Source organism: Lemur catta, chromosome 4 (assembly GCF_020740605.2).
Source record: "Lemur catta isolate mLemCat1 chromosome 4, mLemCat1.pri, whole genome shotgun sequence".
Lineage (NCBI taxonomy): Eukaryota > Metazoa > Chordata > Mammalia > Primates > Lemuridae > Lemur > Lemur catta.
In genome coordinates this window covers 28,809,523-28,825,436 of record NC_059131.1, presented here as the reverse complement: position 1 = coordinate 28,825,436, position 15,914 = coordinate 28,809,523, and the positions used below count along the sequence as shown (strand labels likewise).

Sequence of the window (15,914 nt, the reverse complement as noted above, 5' to 3'; positions counted from 1 at the left end):
AAGTTCAAGCTATCTTAGCTAATTGCATAGACATTTTTGAGAAGAATGTGATCAGTTGTTTACCGGCTTGTTGCCATCATTCACCTTTGAAGTGTGTCTCTGATTGCAGCAGAGACCAGGATATAAAGGACGGATTATATCAGCTTTCACCATTACTGGTAGAGTGGTGAAAGTATGTGCCACACAAAATAGTGGGTAAATACCGAGAGGGTATATAATAATGAGTTCCCAATGCATATATCGTGCCCAGTACTTTTCTACAGGCTGTACATACCACTTAAGCTCTAGAACACCCCAATGACATAGGTGCTGTTAACTCTATTTTACAGATGAAGAAACTTAAGCACAGAAAGCTTAAATAACTTGCCCAGGACTATAGCTGGTAAGTGACAGAGCTAAGATTTGAACCTAGGCATTTGGTTCAAAGTGTATTCTTTTAACCATTGCTAGACTATTACATAATAGAATATGCACAGTAATATCCACTGCCCACTAAAATACACTCTAGCATTTTTCCTGTGAAATTACTTTTTTTTCCAGCTGTTGGATTTCAAATTCTGATTTTTACTGTCCCTTTGCTATAAGACAAATTATCAATAACTTCCTGTCTTGCCAAAAAGCATTTTTCTTATACAAAGTAGTTTTTTATTTTGTTTTGGTTTGGTTTTTGGTTTTTCTTGAGACAGGAAGACAGGCGTGAGGGGTACTGCATGCTTGTAGTCCAGTTACTCCGGAGGCTGAAGGAGGAGGATGGCTTGAGCCCAGGAGTTTGAGGTTGCAGTGAGCTGTGATGACGCCAGTGCACTCCAGCCCCAGCAACAGAGCAAGACCTTGTCTCAAAAACAGAAAAAAGTCTTGTAACACACCTTTTTTTTTTCCTTTTGTGAGACAATTACATTAGCAGCATGTATTGATCATTTACAGTTTATCCAGGCACTTTACTGGCACTGGAGAAAAGATGGAGAAAGCATAATTCCCAGCCAGTTTCATCCAAGGAGCACGCTTGGAAGAATAAAGGTAAAGAGCCGTTAAGTAGTATTAAAAAGAGGTACAAAGCACTGTGCCTAATTCTGCTATGGGAAAAGGAAAAGCCTGTGTAGAATGTATAAACCAAGTAGTTCCTAGGCGAAGAGTTTATCGCATGTAGGAAGAAAGCAGGGTAGGAAGCCGTGGCCTAGACAAAGGCAAGTGTAAAAATACTGCATGTTCGAGGAATAGTGATGTATTGGCAGAGCAGAGGGTGCATGGAGCACAGTAACCAGGCATGAAGCTGGAGAACAAAGACGGGCCTGATTGTAAAGAGCTTCCTCATGAGAAAAGTAGTTAGGAGTCAACAGTTGCAGAAACTGCAGATCAAGTATCATAAAGATGAAAACAGGCTAGTGGTGATTACTTGTGCACTTAATGAGAAAATGTTCTATAGCATGATGAAGGCAGAAATCATAGAAATAGGTAGATGTGAGTTTATGAGTAGATTTGAGTTCAGCGGAAGTGTATTTGGTCTTGAAGGAGGAAGGGGATAAAGGTTGTTTCTGGTTTGATTTTGTTTGCTAAACATAGGAGATTTGAGCATATTTCTAAGCAAATGAAGAAAATGGAGAAGAATTAAGATGAATAAGAAAATGGGAGGAGAGTCATCTGTGAGTGCAGAAGGGAAGTGTGGACGTCCTAAATTAGGCCATGATGGGGAGCTTTTGTTGATGCTAAGACGTCGTACCTATGTGCTCAATAGCATATAGTCAGTATTTTAAGTTAATCCTGGAAATAAGAATTCTCTTTCCCAGGGTTGATACATTTATCTCTAGAGTTCATCACATTATTGTTTGCTTGACTTTCTTCCCCACTGGGTGTCAAACACGTGTCTGATTCTGAATCAGCCCCAGGCTTGCTGAATTATGAAAATGGCCTCAATGAACAGCACCGAATCTATAGCTGCTTTTCATAGAAAAGCCTGCAGAAGTTTGCTGAAAAGCTGTTTGGATAATGGGCAAGACTGACGAGTAAAGACATTAGAGGATCCTGCAGACTGACAGTTCTGCCCAGGCAGGGAATCGGATTAATGAGTTTTCACATTTATTATGCGCGCTTAATTTTAGCGCTCTCGATGCCTTGGAAAGGAACGGGACTTAGTATGATTACAGGTAAATGTTTCCGGAGCGCCTTCACGCATCTTGCTGCGTCCACACCTGGACGTTTCCAGGCTGGTGCCAGACGTTGCCCCCGCGTGGCGAAGCCGGGCTGCGGGCGCCCGGGGAACCCGCGCCGGAAGCCGCCCTGCCCCGAGCGGCCTGAGCGGCCCGGTTGCCCGGGAGACGCCGCGGCGCTTCCGCTCGCTCCGGAGTTGCTGCCCCGGCTGCCGCCCGCTGCGAGGGACTCGCGCGGCTCTTGGGGTGCTCGGGTCTGCTGGAGACTGCGTCACCTCCGCCCCCGTCGCCTCCGTCCGTGCCGTAAGTGCGGATTCTCGAGAAGGGTGCGGGCGGGGGGCGGCGCGGGGGCGGCAGTGACGGAAAGAGGGATGGGGTCTGGATGGAGGCTCCCAGGTGAGGGAACCAGGAGCAGTAGCACGGGAAGGGAAAGGGAGAGGTGGGGGCGAGGAGTTAGAGGTGACAGGTGGCTCCCGCCAGCGCACAACCGACCCAGCCCGGATCCCCAGGGTCTGGAGGGAGGGGAGGCCTTGGGGAGAGGGGCGGCGGGCCGAGGCGATGGGACGAGGCCGCGGTGGTGGCGCGGGAGGGAGCGAGGGGCGCATCCGCACGCCCGGAGACCCACGTGTGGCCAGGAAGGGAGACTCATTAAAAGAAGGCTCAAGACTAGAGTCCTGGAAATAAAGTGAATTTATGCCAAACTTCCAGATCTGTTATCTGCACACCTGAAATGTGATATATTTAAATAAAATTAGTTCTTTCGATTATGTAAATTCTGTGGTCTTCTGGTTTTCTGAGGGTGCTTTTCATTAATCCGAGTGTGTTGTCCCCAAGACAAGTTTATAAGTAGGTGTGTGTACTTTTGAAATTCATTAATCAGTATTACATTTAACAGCCAGATCAGAATGATTTAATAGCCCATTTTCCTAATCAGTTTTATTAAATATAATTTCACGTTTGGTTTCATTGGAAACAATAAGATAACAACATAGCAGCTTGTGATTTTTAGCCTATAGAATCCCAAACTGGTGTGGCCTGGTCTGCAAAATCTCTCCTCTCCCTCCTTATTCCTAAAGCCACTGTTTGCACAAGTTTCCTAGAACCTTTTAGATTAGAAAATTGATGTGATTTTTTTCTCTCTCTCTTTTTTTCTACTCCCTCTTCCTCTGCCTTTCTTAATTTTGTTTTCTTTCAATATATTCCTTAGGCTTGCTCAGGCCCTCAGGACTTGATTTGTGATACAATCATGGAAAACAATTCAACTCCAAGTGTTTTCTGTTTCTATGTACATCATTTTGTAAATCCTTAAAACTAAAGAAATTAAATAGAAAATTTTCAAAGAATTGAATGATCCATTCAAGTATCTACTTATCTGTCTGTCTGTCTATAATCACCAGTGAGCTCAAGTCTATCCCTGTCTTTGCCTTTGTCTACAGAACTTTATTAACTTGAGAGTCAAATATTTTGTAGATTCTGAAGTCAGGAGGCCCTTTACCCAAAAGGTATATAGCCTCAGTCTGAAAGTTACTGATGACTATGAAAAATATTTTCAACCAGTTACATCCATTTCCTGCCAATAGCTGCATCACCATTTAATCTTGATTTCCTAAGTACTGTATTAATAATCAAACTGTACCTATTGCCTTTACTTTAAAAAGACAGTCATTTTACATAGTTAATGACTGTCTTTGGAAAGGTTAGAAAATAAAATTATGGTTAGGACTTCAACAGGAGTCTACTATGCACCAGACATAAGCTAACAATGCATAAATAATGTTTAAGAAAGGGTGAGGGGAAGTTGTTAACATGGCATGTGTGCAGAGGAAAAGCCTGCTTTTGGGGATTGGGGAGCCTAAACAGAAAAGAGGTTTGAGTTGAACTGTGAAAGATGAAGATTTGAAGGTCAAACATTCCAGACAGTGGTTTCAACAGAGACTTGGAGACCTGAAAGAGTTTGGGGAACAATCTAAGAAGCGATGCTGAAAGGTAAATTAGGACCAGGATGTAAAGGACTGTAAATATCATACCAGGGTTTGAACTTTATTCTGTTCCACTAGAGACCATAAGATGTTTTTGAGGAAGGATGATATCTGATCATATTGATGTTTGAGAAAGATGGTTTTAGTGTAATTGAAGTAGATACAAAGAAGAAAAGTGAAGCTGGTTGCAGTGGTGCACACCTTTAGAGGCTGAGGTGGGAGGATTCCTTCAGCCCAGGAGTTTGAATCTAGCCTGGACAACATAGCAAGACTCTGTCTCTAAAAAAAAGAAGAAGAAGAAAAGTGAGAAAAGACACCTTAAAATAGACTAATTTTTTATATTTTGCTCCATTTATCATTTCCTTTCTATGTACATACACATGTGTATTAATTCTTCTATATTATTTGACAAGAAGTTACAAACATCATGTCTCTGCACTCTTAAATACCTCAGTGTATATTTCCTAAGAACCAGGACATTTTCTTACATAGCCACAATGCAGATTACCAAAATCAGGAAATTTAATATCTAATCTATAGTCAATATTTAGATTTCACCAATTATCCCAGGTTTTTTCAGTTTTTTTATTTGTTTGTTTGTTTTTTGAGACACAGCCTCATTCTGTTGCTGGGGCTGGAGTGCAGTGGCATCATCAGAGATTATATATTATTATAGATTAATTAGGATTTTCTACATACAGTCTTATGTCATTTCCAAATAATGACAGTTTTACTTTTTATTTCCAATCACTATCCCTTAATTTCTTTTTCTTGCTGTATTGCACCATCAAGAACTTTTAATACAATGATAAGTAGAAATGGTGAAAGCAAACATTTTTTTTTCTAATCTAAGGATAGAACATTCAGTCTTTGACCATGAAGCATGATGTTAATTGTAGGTTTTTTCCACAGTTGCCCTTGAGGAAGTTCTCTCCTATTCCTAGTTTGTTGAGATTTTTATCGTGAATGAGTGTTGGGTTTTGTCAAATAATCATGTGGTTTTGTCTTTTGTTCTATTAATATGTTATTTTACATTATTGATTTTCAGTATTAAACCAACTTTGCATTCCTGAGATAATTCTAACATAGTCATGGTATATAATCCTATCTGTGTTTCTGGATTTTGTTTGCTAATTATTTTGTTGAGGATTCCTTGTGTCTGTATTTATGAGAAGAATCATCTGTGATCTTGTGATTTCTTTGTCTTGACTTTGTATCAGGGTGATGCTTCATAGAATGAGTTGAGAAATGTTCCCTCTTTGATTTTTTTTGAAACAGTTTGTGAAGGATTGGTATTAATTCTTTGAATGTTTGGTAGTATTTACCTGTAAAGCAATCTGATCCTGGGCTTTTCTTTGTGGGTATATTTTTAATTACTAATTCAATTACTTGTTGTGGTTATAATTAGATTTCCTATTTTTTCTTGAGTCCATTTTGGTATTTAGTGTCTTTCTAGGCACTTGTCCAACCTCGTTGACTAATTTGGTTGCATATAGTTGTCTGGAATATTCTCTTTTAATTTTTAAAAATTTCTGTAGGGTGGTCCTAATTTTGGGAACTTTTATTCCTCTCTTTTCTTGCTCAGTCTAGCTAAAGCTGCAATGTTGTTGATCTTTTCAAAGAATCAATTTTTTGTTTATTGATTTTTTTCCTATTGTTTTTTGGGTGAGGAATCAGCCATTAAGCATATTGTTGTTCTCTTGTATGTGAATGGTTCTCTCTTGCTGTTTTCAAGATATTCTCTTTGTCTTTGGTTTTCAGCAGTTTGGCTATGATGTATCAAGGTATGGATCTCTTTGTTTTTATCCTGCTTGAAATTCATTAAAGTTTTAAAATCGGTCTATTAATATTTTCATTAAATTTGGAAAGTTTGGGCCATTATTTCTAGAAATATTCGTTTCTTCTTCTTCCTCTCACTCCTCTCTTTCTGGGAATCTCATTACATATGTGTTGGTACTATTGATTTTGCCCCATGTGGTATATGTATACAATGGAATACTACTCAATTATAAAAAATGACTGTGATCTAGCACCTCTTACATTTTCCTGGATAGAGCTTGAGCCCATCCTTCAAAGTGAGGTATCACAAGAATGGAAGAATAGGTACCACGTGTACTCGCCATCAAATTGGCACTAACTGATCAACACTAAGGTGCTCACACAGTAGTAATATTCACTAGGGGTTGGGGGGTTGGGGGTGGGTAAACTCACAACTAATGGATGTGCTGAGCATTGTAGGGGGGAAAGGGTATGCCTCAAATCATGATTTTTGTATGGCAAAGTCATAACATGTAACCAAAATGTTTGTAACCCCACAATATCCTGAAATAAAAAAATAGCTTTGTATGGAGACTGCTTTCCTCTCTTTTATTTCTTAGGCAGGTTTTAGCTGTTAGTAATTGACAATTAGCCTAGGTCAAGAGAATCCTCTCTGTGGCTGTAGCAAAGTACAGTTTCTTTAATTGATGGTGCTTTTTTCCCTCTAGTAGTGATGGGAGGATTTACATCTCCCTCCATTCAGGGTTCTCTTTTGTCTTTCAAGAGCCCAAATTTATTCCTCTTCCTTCTTTTTCCCCTCACTGCCCAGTCTCCAATAGGTGCCGTTCCCTTTCCTCTTACCCTTCTATTCCCCAAGAGTGATGCCACACTAACTGATGCCACCATGATACCCATATCCCTTCTCTGTCATGAGTAATCTACCGGGACACATTTTCTGTATTTTTACATTTGTGATATATTTGCTCTTTGGGAGGGGAGGTGATTTTAAGTCTATCTTAAGCTCTTCTTTTCCTCTTCTGTCTTTCTTACAGTTTTTCCAGATCTCACTCCACTCCTGTCTTTGCTCTCTGCCAAGGCTTACAGTGGGAGCTCAAGAGTTATCTCTTCCAGAATCTGGGCTTCACTTTTCTACTGAAGCTGTAGACTCCTCTGTCTTCTTGTTATGTTGAAGGCATTGGGTTTATGTGATTTTATTTATTCTGGTTGATTTATATCACTTTGTGGAAGATATATAAAGAGATTAGATTTAGGCAGCAGTCATTATCCTTGGCCACCTCAAAGTCCTCACCATGTGTACCCTGACAAGCCATTTGCATGTAATGTGGAGCACATTTCTGAACTCTGGGTAGGGATAGAGGATAAGAAAGAAGGGAGACATTTGGTTTAGAATGTAGCAGTTTTGAGATGATTTTGTTCATCCATATAGAGATTGTTCATCCAACAGTTGGATAGTTGGTCTGGATCTCAGGTAAGAGATTAGGAATTACTGCTTCTAAAAACTCTGGTAGAGCCCTAATAAACTGGAATTAGAGCTGTAAATTCCTCTGTGGAATTCCTGCCTTGTTCTAATTCCTGCTTACATACTCAGATTCATCTTCTATGAACATCTTTAGAAAAGAAATAATATTGAGAGGTTACCAAATAAAGTACTATTTTCTAGAGATTTACATTGTATTTAGCAGTTTGGTTGATGTCACTGAGAGATCTAAATATTAGTCTGAGGAATCAGTCATTTTTGAACCTGTTGGGAAAAAAAGAAAAGCATAGATCAATAGATCAAATCAACTACCTAGAGGAAAATAAGAAAATAATACATAGGTTAAAACCTCATAATTAAGCTTTTTGTCATATTTGTAGTTTCCCCCAGCAACTGTAGTACTTACCAAGTAGATTAAATTAATAAATCTATAAAGTTTTATACCAATAACTTTCTAAAGCAAACTCTATTTCTCCTATTCTCTTTCCAGCCACCTATTACTGTAGTAAAGAAAGGCAAATGTGTGCATGCTTATATATAAATACCTGTAACATAATATTAATAATACCTAGGTATTATTAAAATATTAAAAATATGGTAGAATTAATAGGGTTTCAAAACATAATCAATCTGTGACGTATTTTCCATGTGTTACTTGGGTATGTATACTTGAGTTTTCTCCCTTTAATAAGAGAGGAAATAGAATCCACTAAAGAAAAAACATTGTAAAATAGTATGTTAGTGGTCATTTACCCAGGTAAACACTTTTCCCTATTGTATATTTTTATAGGTGCTACTGAGATAATCTGTGGTTGGAAAAGACTAAATATTAGTGAAGTTAAAAAATGTGTACTCATTTGAAACATGAGAAATTGTACAAGTAGTCAACTCTTTCACTTGATATTTTATTAATACCAAGACCTGAATAAAGTGGTTCTTTTAAATTGTGCATTCTTTTGAATTAACTGAGAGGTGGTGTAGTGTAGTGATTAAAATTGTGTCCTTTGGAAACTGACCGCCTGGGTTTTAATTCCATGTCAGTTTTCTCATCTGTGTAATTGGATAAAAATAACACCTACTTCATATAATATTTGTGCAGATTATATATAATTTGCATAGAACAATGTTAAGTGCCATTATTATTGTTATTATTAGATTATATTAACAAAATTTTGCTGGGTAAAGTAGGGTGGGATTTTTGAGACTAATTAGAATTTTTATATTTTTCATTCCTAGACTGATTTATTTTAAAAAGTTGACCTTATTCATCATTTGACATGTAATCCAGGTACCAAAAAATTCAGGAATAGGCTCTGTAAGACAGAAAAATTAAACCTAGAATTTCTATAGAAATCATTATGGATATGAAAGCATTCATCAAGAATTAGAGAAACCTACCTCCTTTTTTGTCATTATTTTATCATTATTTTCTTTGCGGGCTAAGAATTCATGGATCTGTTCCTCCATGCCAAAAAAGCTAAGAGCAATAAATGAAGCCCTAAAAGGATGTTATTGTTTTTGAAGGCTGCTTTGTTCAACAGCCCTCGTTTTCTCTTTCTTCTCTCCACCAGGTGGAGGTGTAGCACTTTGTATCATGTCTTGTTACACGACTCTTAGTGTTTGTGGTATGGGCAGGGGATAGAAGCGAAAAGATAAACACCATATTCAAGAATATGAAATGCTCCTTCAGCTGGATTTTACAGCATCATGTTTGAATTATTTACTTGAGGTTGATGAAAACAGTAGATTGGATAAGTTTCGTTTACAACATAGACCCATTGTCTGAAATAATGTATGAAACCTGTGTGATAGCTTGGAAGGACTGCAGAGGACTAAGCTAAACACACAAAATAACATGCAAATATTTTTAAGTGAATTTCAAGTTAATCAATGGAAATAAATCTTTGGCATCCTGGGCAAATTGGTTTTATATAAACTGTGAAAACATTGTCTTTTATAACTTGATTAAGGTAAGTCAATCTTATTTTCCAGGTGTGACATTATACTGCAAGTCAATCGATATAATAATTTAAGTTACTTCAGCCATAATGGAAAAATATGAAAAATTAGCTAAGATTGGAGAAGGGTCTTATGGGGTTGTATTCAAGTGCAGAAACAAAACCTCTGGACAAGTAGTAGCTATTAAAAAATTTGTGGAATCTGAAGATGATCCTGTTGTTAAGAAAATAGCACTAAGAGAAATACGTATGTTGAAGGTAAGTTAACTTTCTATATAGATCTATAATATCATGGTATTGGGTGAAATATATGTGTGCTTAAATTACAAAGAATACTCAAAGTTATTTCCCCATTGGACTTGAATTCCTTTGTGTCAGCAACTTTGGGAAATAAGTTGATCATCACTTTGGATTTTGGCCACTCTGCTGTTTATCTGATACACATAAGTACAGCTGTAGATTGTTACATTGAAGTGCTTGCATTCTGATGGGTGAATATCCACGCTGTCCTAAGTCCTCGCACCTCAGTGTTTATACTCCCTCCAAGCCCTTCTCCCCAAACCCTAACCCTCTTCTTGATGTCCCCCCACCAAAATACTTTCCCCCACCAACCAGAAACTGAAAGAGCACCTCCTGACACAGGGGGTCCCACTGGCCCGCCGTTGCCCCGGGAGGCACTGACATTGATTGGTCCCTTTCTGCACTGCATGGCAGGATCCTAGATGTGCTGAATATCACACCCAGTGATGTATACTTTTTTTATATAAAGGTTTTTGTTATCATTGTTTTTACTCTGATAGGATTGAACATGTAAGATTCATAAATTCTCAATATAAATTTTTTCTTACCCTACAAACCGTATACTTTAAGAATGATCAGGGACTTTAGAGATGCTTCTTATCCAGTGCCCTTATTTATTGCAAAGGAAACTGAGGCCTGGGGCAGCACTTCTCAAATGTTAATGTGCATAAATCCCCTGGGGGTCTTGTCAAAATGCAGATTCTGAGCCAGGAAGCCTGGGGTGGGCCTGAGATTCTGCATTTCTAACAAGCGCCTAGCTAGTGCAGAAGCTGCTGCTTCCTGGGCCACACACTAAGTAAGGAGACCCTGTGATTTCCTCAAGGACGCACAGCAGACCTTCACTGTTGCCATGTGATCTGTTTTAAAAAAGCAAATAGAAATTCAGTTTGCATAGGGGGATGATAATTAATATTAATAGTTGTCATATTATCTCTCCTTTTCAAATATTACTTGCAGCAGGTTTCCTCAAATGATATGTTCGAGTGTTTTATTTAAAATATAATTTGAGACCAGACAAATGTCTCACACCTATAATCCCAACACTTTGGGAGGCGGAGGCAGGAGGATCGCTTGAGCCCAGCAGTTCAAGACCAGCCTGGGCAACACAGCGAGAGCCCTGTCTCTACAACAAAATTAAAAAATTAGCTGGACATACGCACCTGTAGTCTGAGCTACTTGGGAGGCTGAAGTTGGAGGATCTCCTGAGCCAGGAATTCGAGGTTACAGTGAGCTATGATCGTGCCACTGCACTCCAGCCTGGGTGACAGAGCAAGATCCTGTCTCAAAAAATAAATCAATTAATATAATATAATTTGATATACAGAGTTTTTAAGAACACATCTATTATGATAAAAAACGGTTTACTGTTACCTCTTAGCCGGCAGGGGGGGCTGGTAAGCCAGGCAGCTCTGGCACCGTCAATGGGTTCATGAGCTACAGGCTGGGTCTGAACCAGGCAGTGTTGCTTTCTAAAAAAAAAAAATAATAATAATGGTTTTACCCTTCAGTCTCTACCTCCCAAGTCTGCAAATAAAGTTAATGCTCAGATAGTACCTCTCCGTTGCAAGTTCCCCAACTTGAGAATGAGATTTAAAGTAAAAAATGTAGCCAGATTTCATCTCAGCTTGGTCTCTGGTGATGGTTCTCAGAATGTACATCTTTTCTGTGTGTGGTATGTTGCAGCATGCATGCCATGAACATAGTCCTCCCATGATAAATTGACCTTACTTTCTCCATATATTCCTGTTATTTAAATCTGATTTGCCTCCCCTCCTTACTACCTGTTTTACTTTAGGCAACTCGCTGTTTTTCTGGGATGTTAACTCCATTTGCAAAGGAGATATAAATTGCTGCCTTGAGTAAGACAGGAGATTTGACCAAGGCCTTGACATTGCCTTGAATGGTAGCACCTGTGAATCCCTTGCTCCCCTGGAAGGGACACTGCTTCGCGTGCGTACTGTGGTTTTGCAGCAGCACAAAGCAAGTGGCTTTCTGCATGACCTGTCTCCTCCACTCTTCACCTTTCTGCTCTTTTAGGCAGTTGAGCACATAGAAAGCAAATTGGTTTGGTGATCTTGGCATTTCTTTTTTTTTTTTTTTTTTTTTAAGAGACAGGGTCTCACTATGTTGCCCACGCAGATCTCGAACACCTAGGCTCAAGCAGTCCTCCCTCCTCAGCCTGGGCATATTTTTAATGTATAATGAATTTTCTTTTCTTAAACTGTTGACCAGGAGGCATGCAGTTGTAGGGTGATATTTTTTTGGTCAAGCCATGCTTATAGATAATGAAGTAGAGGCATACAGGTAAGCCTGTACCTAAAACTCTCTACTGGGCCTGCAAAATATTTATTGAGCTTCTACTATATACAAAATACTGTGCCCTCTCTCTTTATCTATCTTTCTGGGTGAATGGTACAAGATTTGGAAAGTTGGTTAGTCTGCTATACTGGGAAAACAACAGGGAAAATGAGTTATGAATAAGAGTGGTTATATATCCTGGTTTGCCCGGGACAGTCCTGCTTTATAGTTTTTGTCCCAGTGTCCCATCTGGTTCACATCCCTTTCAAAAATGTCCTGGTATATATGCTAAATTATATGGTCACCCTAGTTGTAGGAAGGGTGACCACAATGTGCTGGTTTGTCTGAGATTGTCCCAGCTTATACTTATTACCCTGGTTTGGATAATAAAATTATATAGTTACTCTAGTGATGGACTATCTTACTTGATCAGCATTTCTCTTTTGGCTTACAATGTTAAACAGAGGCTGTCTTGTGAAATGTTTTAGTCTAGGAATAGAATTTAACACATAAAACATCTAAGCATAAGAGAACACAACAGAATCAAAGAAGAGAGCTGAAAATATAATGAATAAATTTAAAACGGACTGACTGTAGGGACCCCTAGAAAAGGCAGTTTAATCAGATCTGAGGGTTGAGATCTAGTGTTGCTGAGAGCCAATGCTGGAATCCAGACTGAGTTTAAATCCAGCTAATGTTTGCATTCAATCCATAGTAATATGTAAGCTAAGTGACTGTTAGTGATTTTTATAGTCTTTTATGCAATAATTCTATTTCCTCAATTTTTTGTTTAATTTATGACTTGGATATTTAGAGTCTTTACATAAAGTATTTTTTGTTTTAGTGCTTGTATTTTAAGTTGTATACTTTATTTCCTATCACCAGAGAGATTCAAGTGGTTTAGTTACCATCTATTATAGGTACATTAGATGAATTCTTAGATTGCGTCCAACTTTAAGTTTCTATGATTCTTACTAAGAACAGTTTCTGTTACTAGTAACTATAATAAAATTCTCCACAAGAGATGCACACAGCAAGGTCTTGTGTTCTTAACATTGTAAGGGGAGAAACTGTTGCTAGAAACAGATACTAAACTTTGTATTTTGATTCCTTTGCAGCAATTAAAACACCCAAACCTTGTGAACCTCATTGAGGTGTTCAGGAGAAAAAGGAAAATGCATTTAGTTTTTGAATACTGTGATCATACACTTTTAAATGAGCTGGAAAGAAGCCCAAATGGGTAAGTAAGCTAGAAATTGAAGCTCTGTATGGCCAGTTTTCAGTTTCATTATATGTGGAATTAACCGTGGCAAATTTCAAACCCAGCCACAGTTCCCTTTTCTGCTGTGATGCTTATGACATTCAGTCCCTCTCCAGTGTCAGGATGTCCCCGAAGGGCAAATGAAGATTTACCTAGAAGAATTATAATTAGGAAGACAAATCTACTGCAAATATAAATCATGATGCATTTTGAGGCTAAATTAAATATTATTGGATTATCTGAACTTAAGGAACAAACTATGGTTTGATATTAGGAAATTTATTCATATAATTCACTAATAAGTTAAAGGATAAAGAATATATATGATCGGTAAAACTGGAAAATGTGAAATGGTGATAAATTTGACATCTTGTCCTGATTATTTTGTTAAAAAAACCTTAGCAACCAGGCTTAAAAGAATAGTTTCTTAAGACACACACAGAACCCCCTTCAAATCAGCAGCCAGTTCTATACTCAATAATAAAACACTACAGGAACTTCCATGAAAATAAGAAACAAGACAAGGATGTCGGTTGTCACCATTATAAATTAACATTGTTCTGAGAGCTCTAGCCAATGTAATGTAATAAGAAAAACAAAATTAATAGCTTTTGGAAATGAGATAAAATTGTCCTCATTTGCATGGTATTATTGTTCTACAAAATCAAAGAGAATCACCTGAAGAGTTATTAAAACTAATGGAATTCAGTATAGTGACTCCCATACCACTACATTAAAAAATTAACAGCTTTTTTTTTATCAATCAGCACTTAGAAAAGGAGAGAGATCCCATTCAAATATTAACTGCAACAAAAAAAGTTTAGGATAAAAGGTAAAAAGAATTGTTCAGATTCTACATCAAGACAACTATAAAACTTATCTAAGGTACATAAAGGATTTTATTTAAATGAACATATATTTCTGGATGGATTGCCTCTCCAATTTATTTAGTTATTACACAAAATTCTAATCAGAGTACCAAGGGGTTTTTTTGAAACTTGAAAAAGTTAGACTAAATCAAGAATTTTTTTAAAAAGCAGAGAAAGGGACCTTTAACTGCCAAATATTAAATCGTAGTAGTTTAGAGATTCCCTTTGACAAAAAGGTACCACCAACAAAACCAAAAAAAAAAAAAAATGGAAAATTGGGTAAACTTTGCCAAGATTGATAAATTTCATATCTGCATATGCAGATTTTACAAATAAATTTTTTAAAAAGATCAACACTCAGTTAGAAAAGATAATTCATTAAAAAAATGTCATGCATGCACACTGTGCACCTGGCTGGGTGCTAAGGATACAGCAGTAACAAAACATACAAAAAAAGTAAGCTGACCTTATGAACCTTACATTCCCGTGGACCTGAAAAAGCAAATCATTAAAAAAGAGAGGGGAAATGACAAATACACCTAAGAAAACATGTTTATCCTCCCTTAATCAAAGAAATTCAAAAATTCAAAATTTTTAAGCAAGGTATCATTTCTCACCAATTAAATTTGGCAAAGATTTTTCAAAAATTGATATACTCAGGAGTGTTAATAGTCAGGAGATCAAACCTAATTCATAGCTAGAAAGAAGGTAATCAGAATACAAGGGCAATTTGACAAAATGTATAAAAAATTTTTAAACTGTTTTCATCTTTTGACCAAGCAATTCCATTTAGAGATATTTATAGTAAGAAAATAATCAGATAGGGGCAAACAGTTATACATATGAATACAGTTATACATATTCAACATAGCATTTACAACAAAAATTTCGGGACTGACCTAATTGTCCAATAGTAAAGAATTGGTTACATGCATTTTGGTATATCCAAACAATGGTGCACTATGCATCCATTAGAAAGCATGCTGCAGAAGAATAGTTAATTTCCTGGGTAAATGTTCCTGAGATGGTATATGAAAAAAATGAGGTAACATAGTAGAATGTTAAGTGTAATTGAACATTTATTTTGAGTTTTCCCAATATTCCGTGAATGTACACATATTACTCTTAAAAATTAATATAAAAAACAGATTAAATGGCATATTAATTCATAGTTCAACTTTATTATGAGCTAAATAGGGTGTTATATGTTGACTTAGAGGTTAGATTTGTTCAGCCATCCTATAAATTAACATACATTTTCATTAAGTTAGAAATTTATGCTTACTTCACATGTTGTTCAAGGCCCTGAAACTAAAGCATACAATACATGTACCAGTTTATTTTGAACTACACATCTTTCTCTTCCCTGTATGTACCCTAAGGCTTCCTATTGTAGGGTTTAGCTCATGCTCTTCTTTCTTTAGCCTAGAATATTCTAGCCTTTTCACTTTCCCTTTCTCTATCATAGTCTTAAAAATATGAGATCCTAGAAAATCTTAACATCTCTGAGATTCCTTCATCTGGGTGGAATTTCATTCTTCCTTTGAATCCCTGTAGAATTTTATTTTTATTCCTGTTATGGTACTTAGTACTTAATGCTATATTTGTTTTTATGTGCATACAAATTGTGCTGGGGTCTCAGTCCCATCCATCTACCAGCCTCATCTGATCTCAGACCCTCATCTCCTGAACCTGTGTAGGTGTTAAAACTTAAACGTTTAGGGGATAGATTTCTCAATAAACTTATGAGATATTATTCTATTTTTACACATGAGGAAAACTGAAGGCACAGAGAGTTTAAATAAGGTGTCCAAGGTTATAAAACTAAGCAGCACCACAGCTGGGATTT

The 15,914-nt window shown here is 37.3% G+C and overlaps 1 protein-coding gene across 5 annotated transcripts in view; it reads left to right on the top strand.

The window, feature by feature from the left end:
* Positions 1-2,335: 2,335 nt before the first annotated feature.
* The window catches only part of CDKL4 (cyclin dependent kinase like 4), a 61,140-nt gene continuing 47,561 nt past the window's right edge, over positions 2,336-15,914 (top strand). For all 5 annotated transcript variants that reach the window (XR_006734667.1, XM_045549450.1, XM_045549451.1 and 2 more), the window contains exons 1-3: positions 2,336-2,447; positions 9,372-9,595; positions 13,054-13,175. Coding sequence is in view for 4 of the 5 variants with exons in the window: in XM_045549450.1 (XP_045405406.1) it covers positions 9,428-9,595; positions 13,054-13,175 (290 nt within the window). In the remaining variant the exon portion in view is untranslated. The remainder of the gene's footprint in view (positions 2,448-9,371; positions 9,596-13,053; positions 13,176-15,914) is intronic.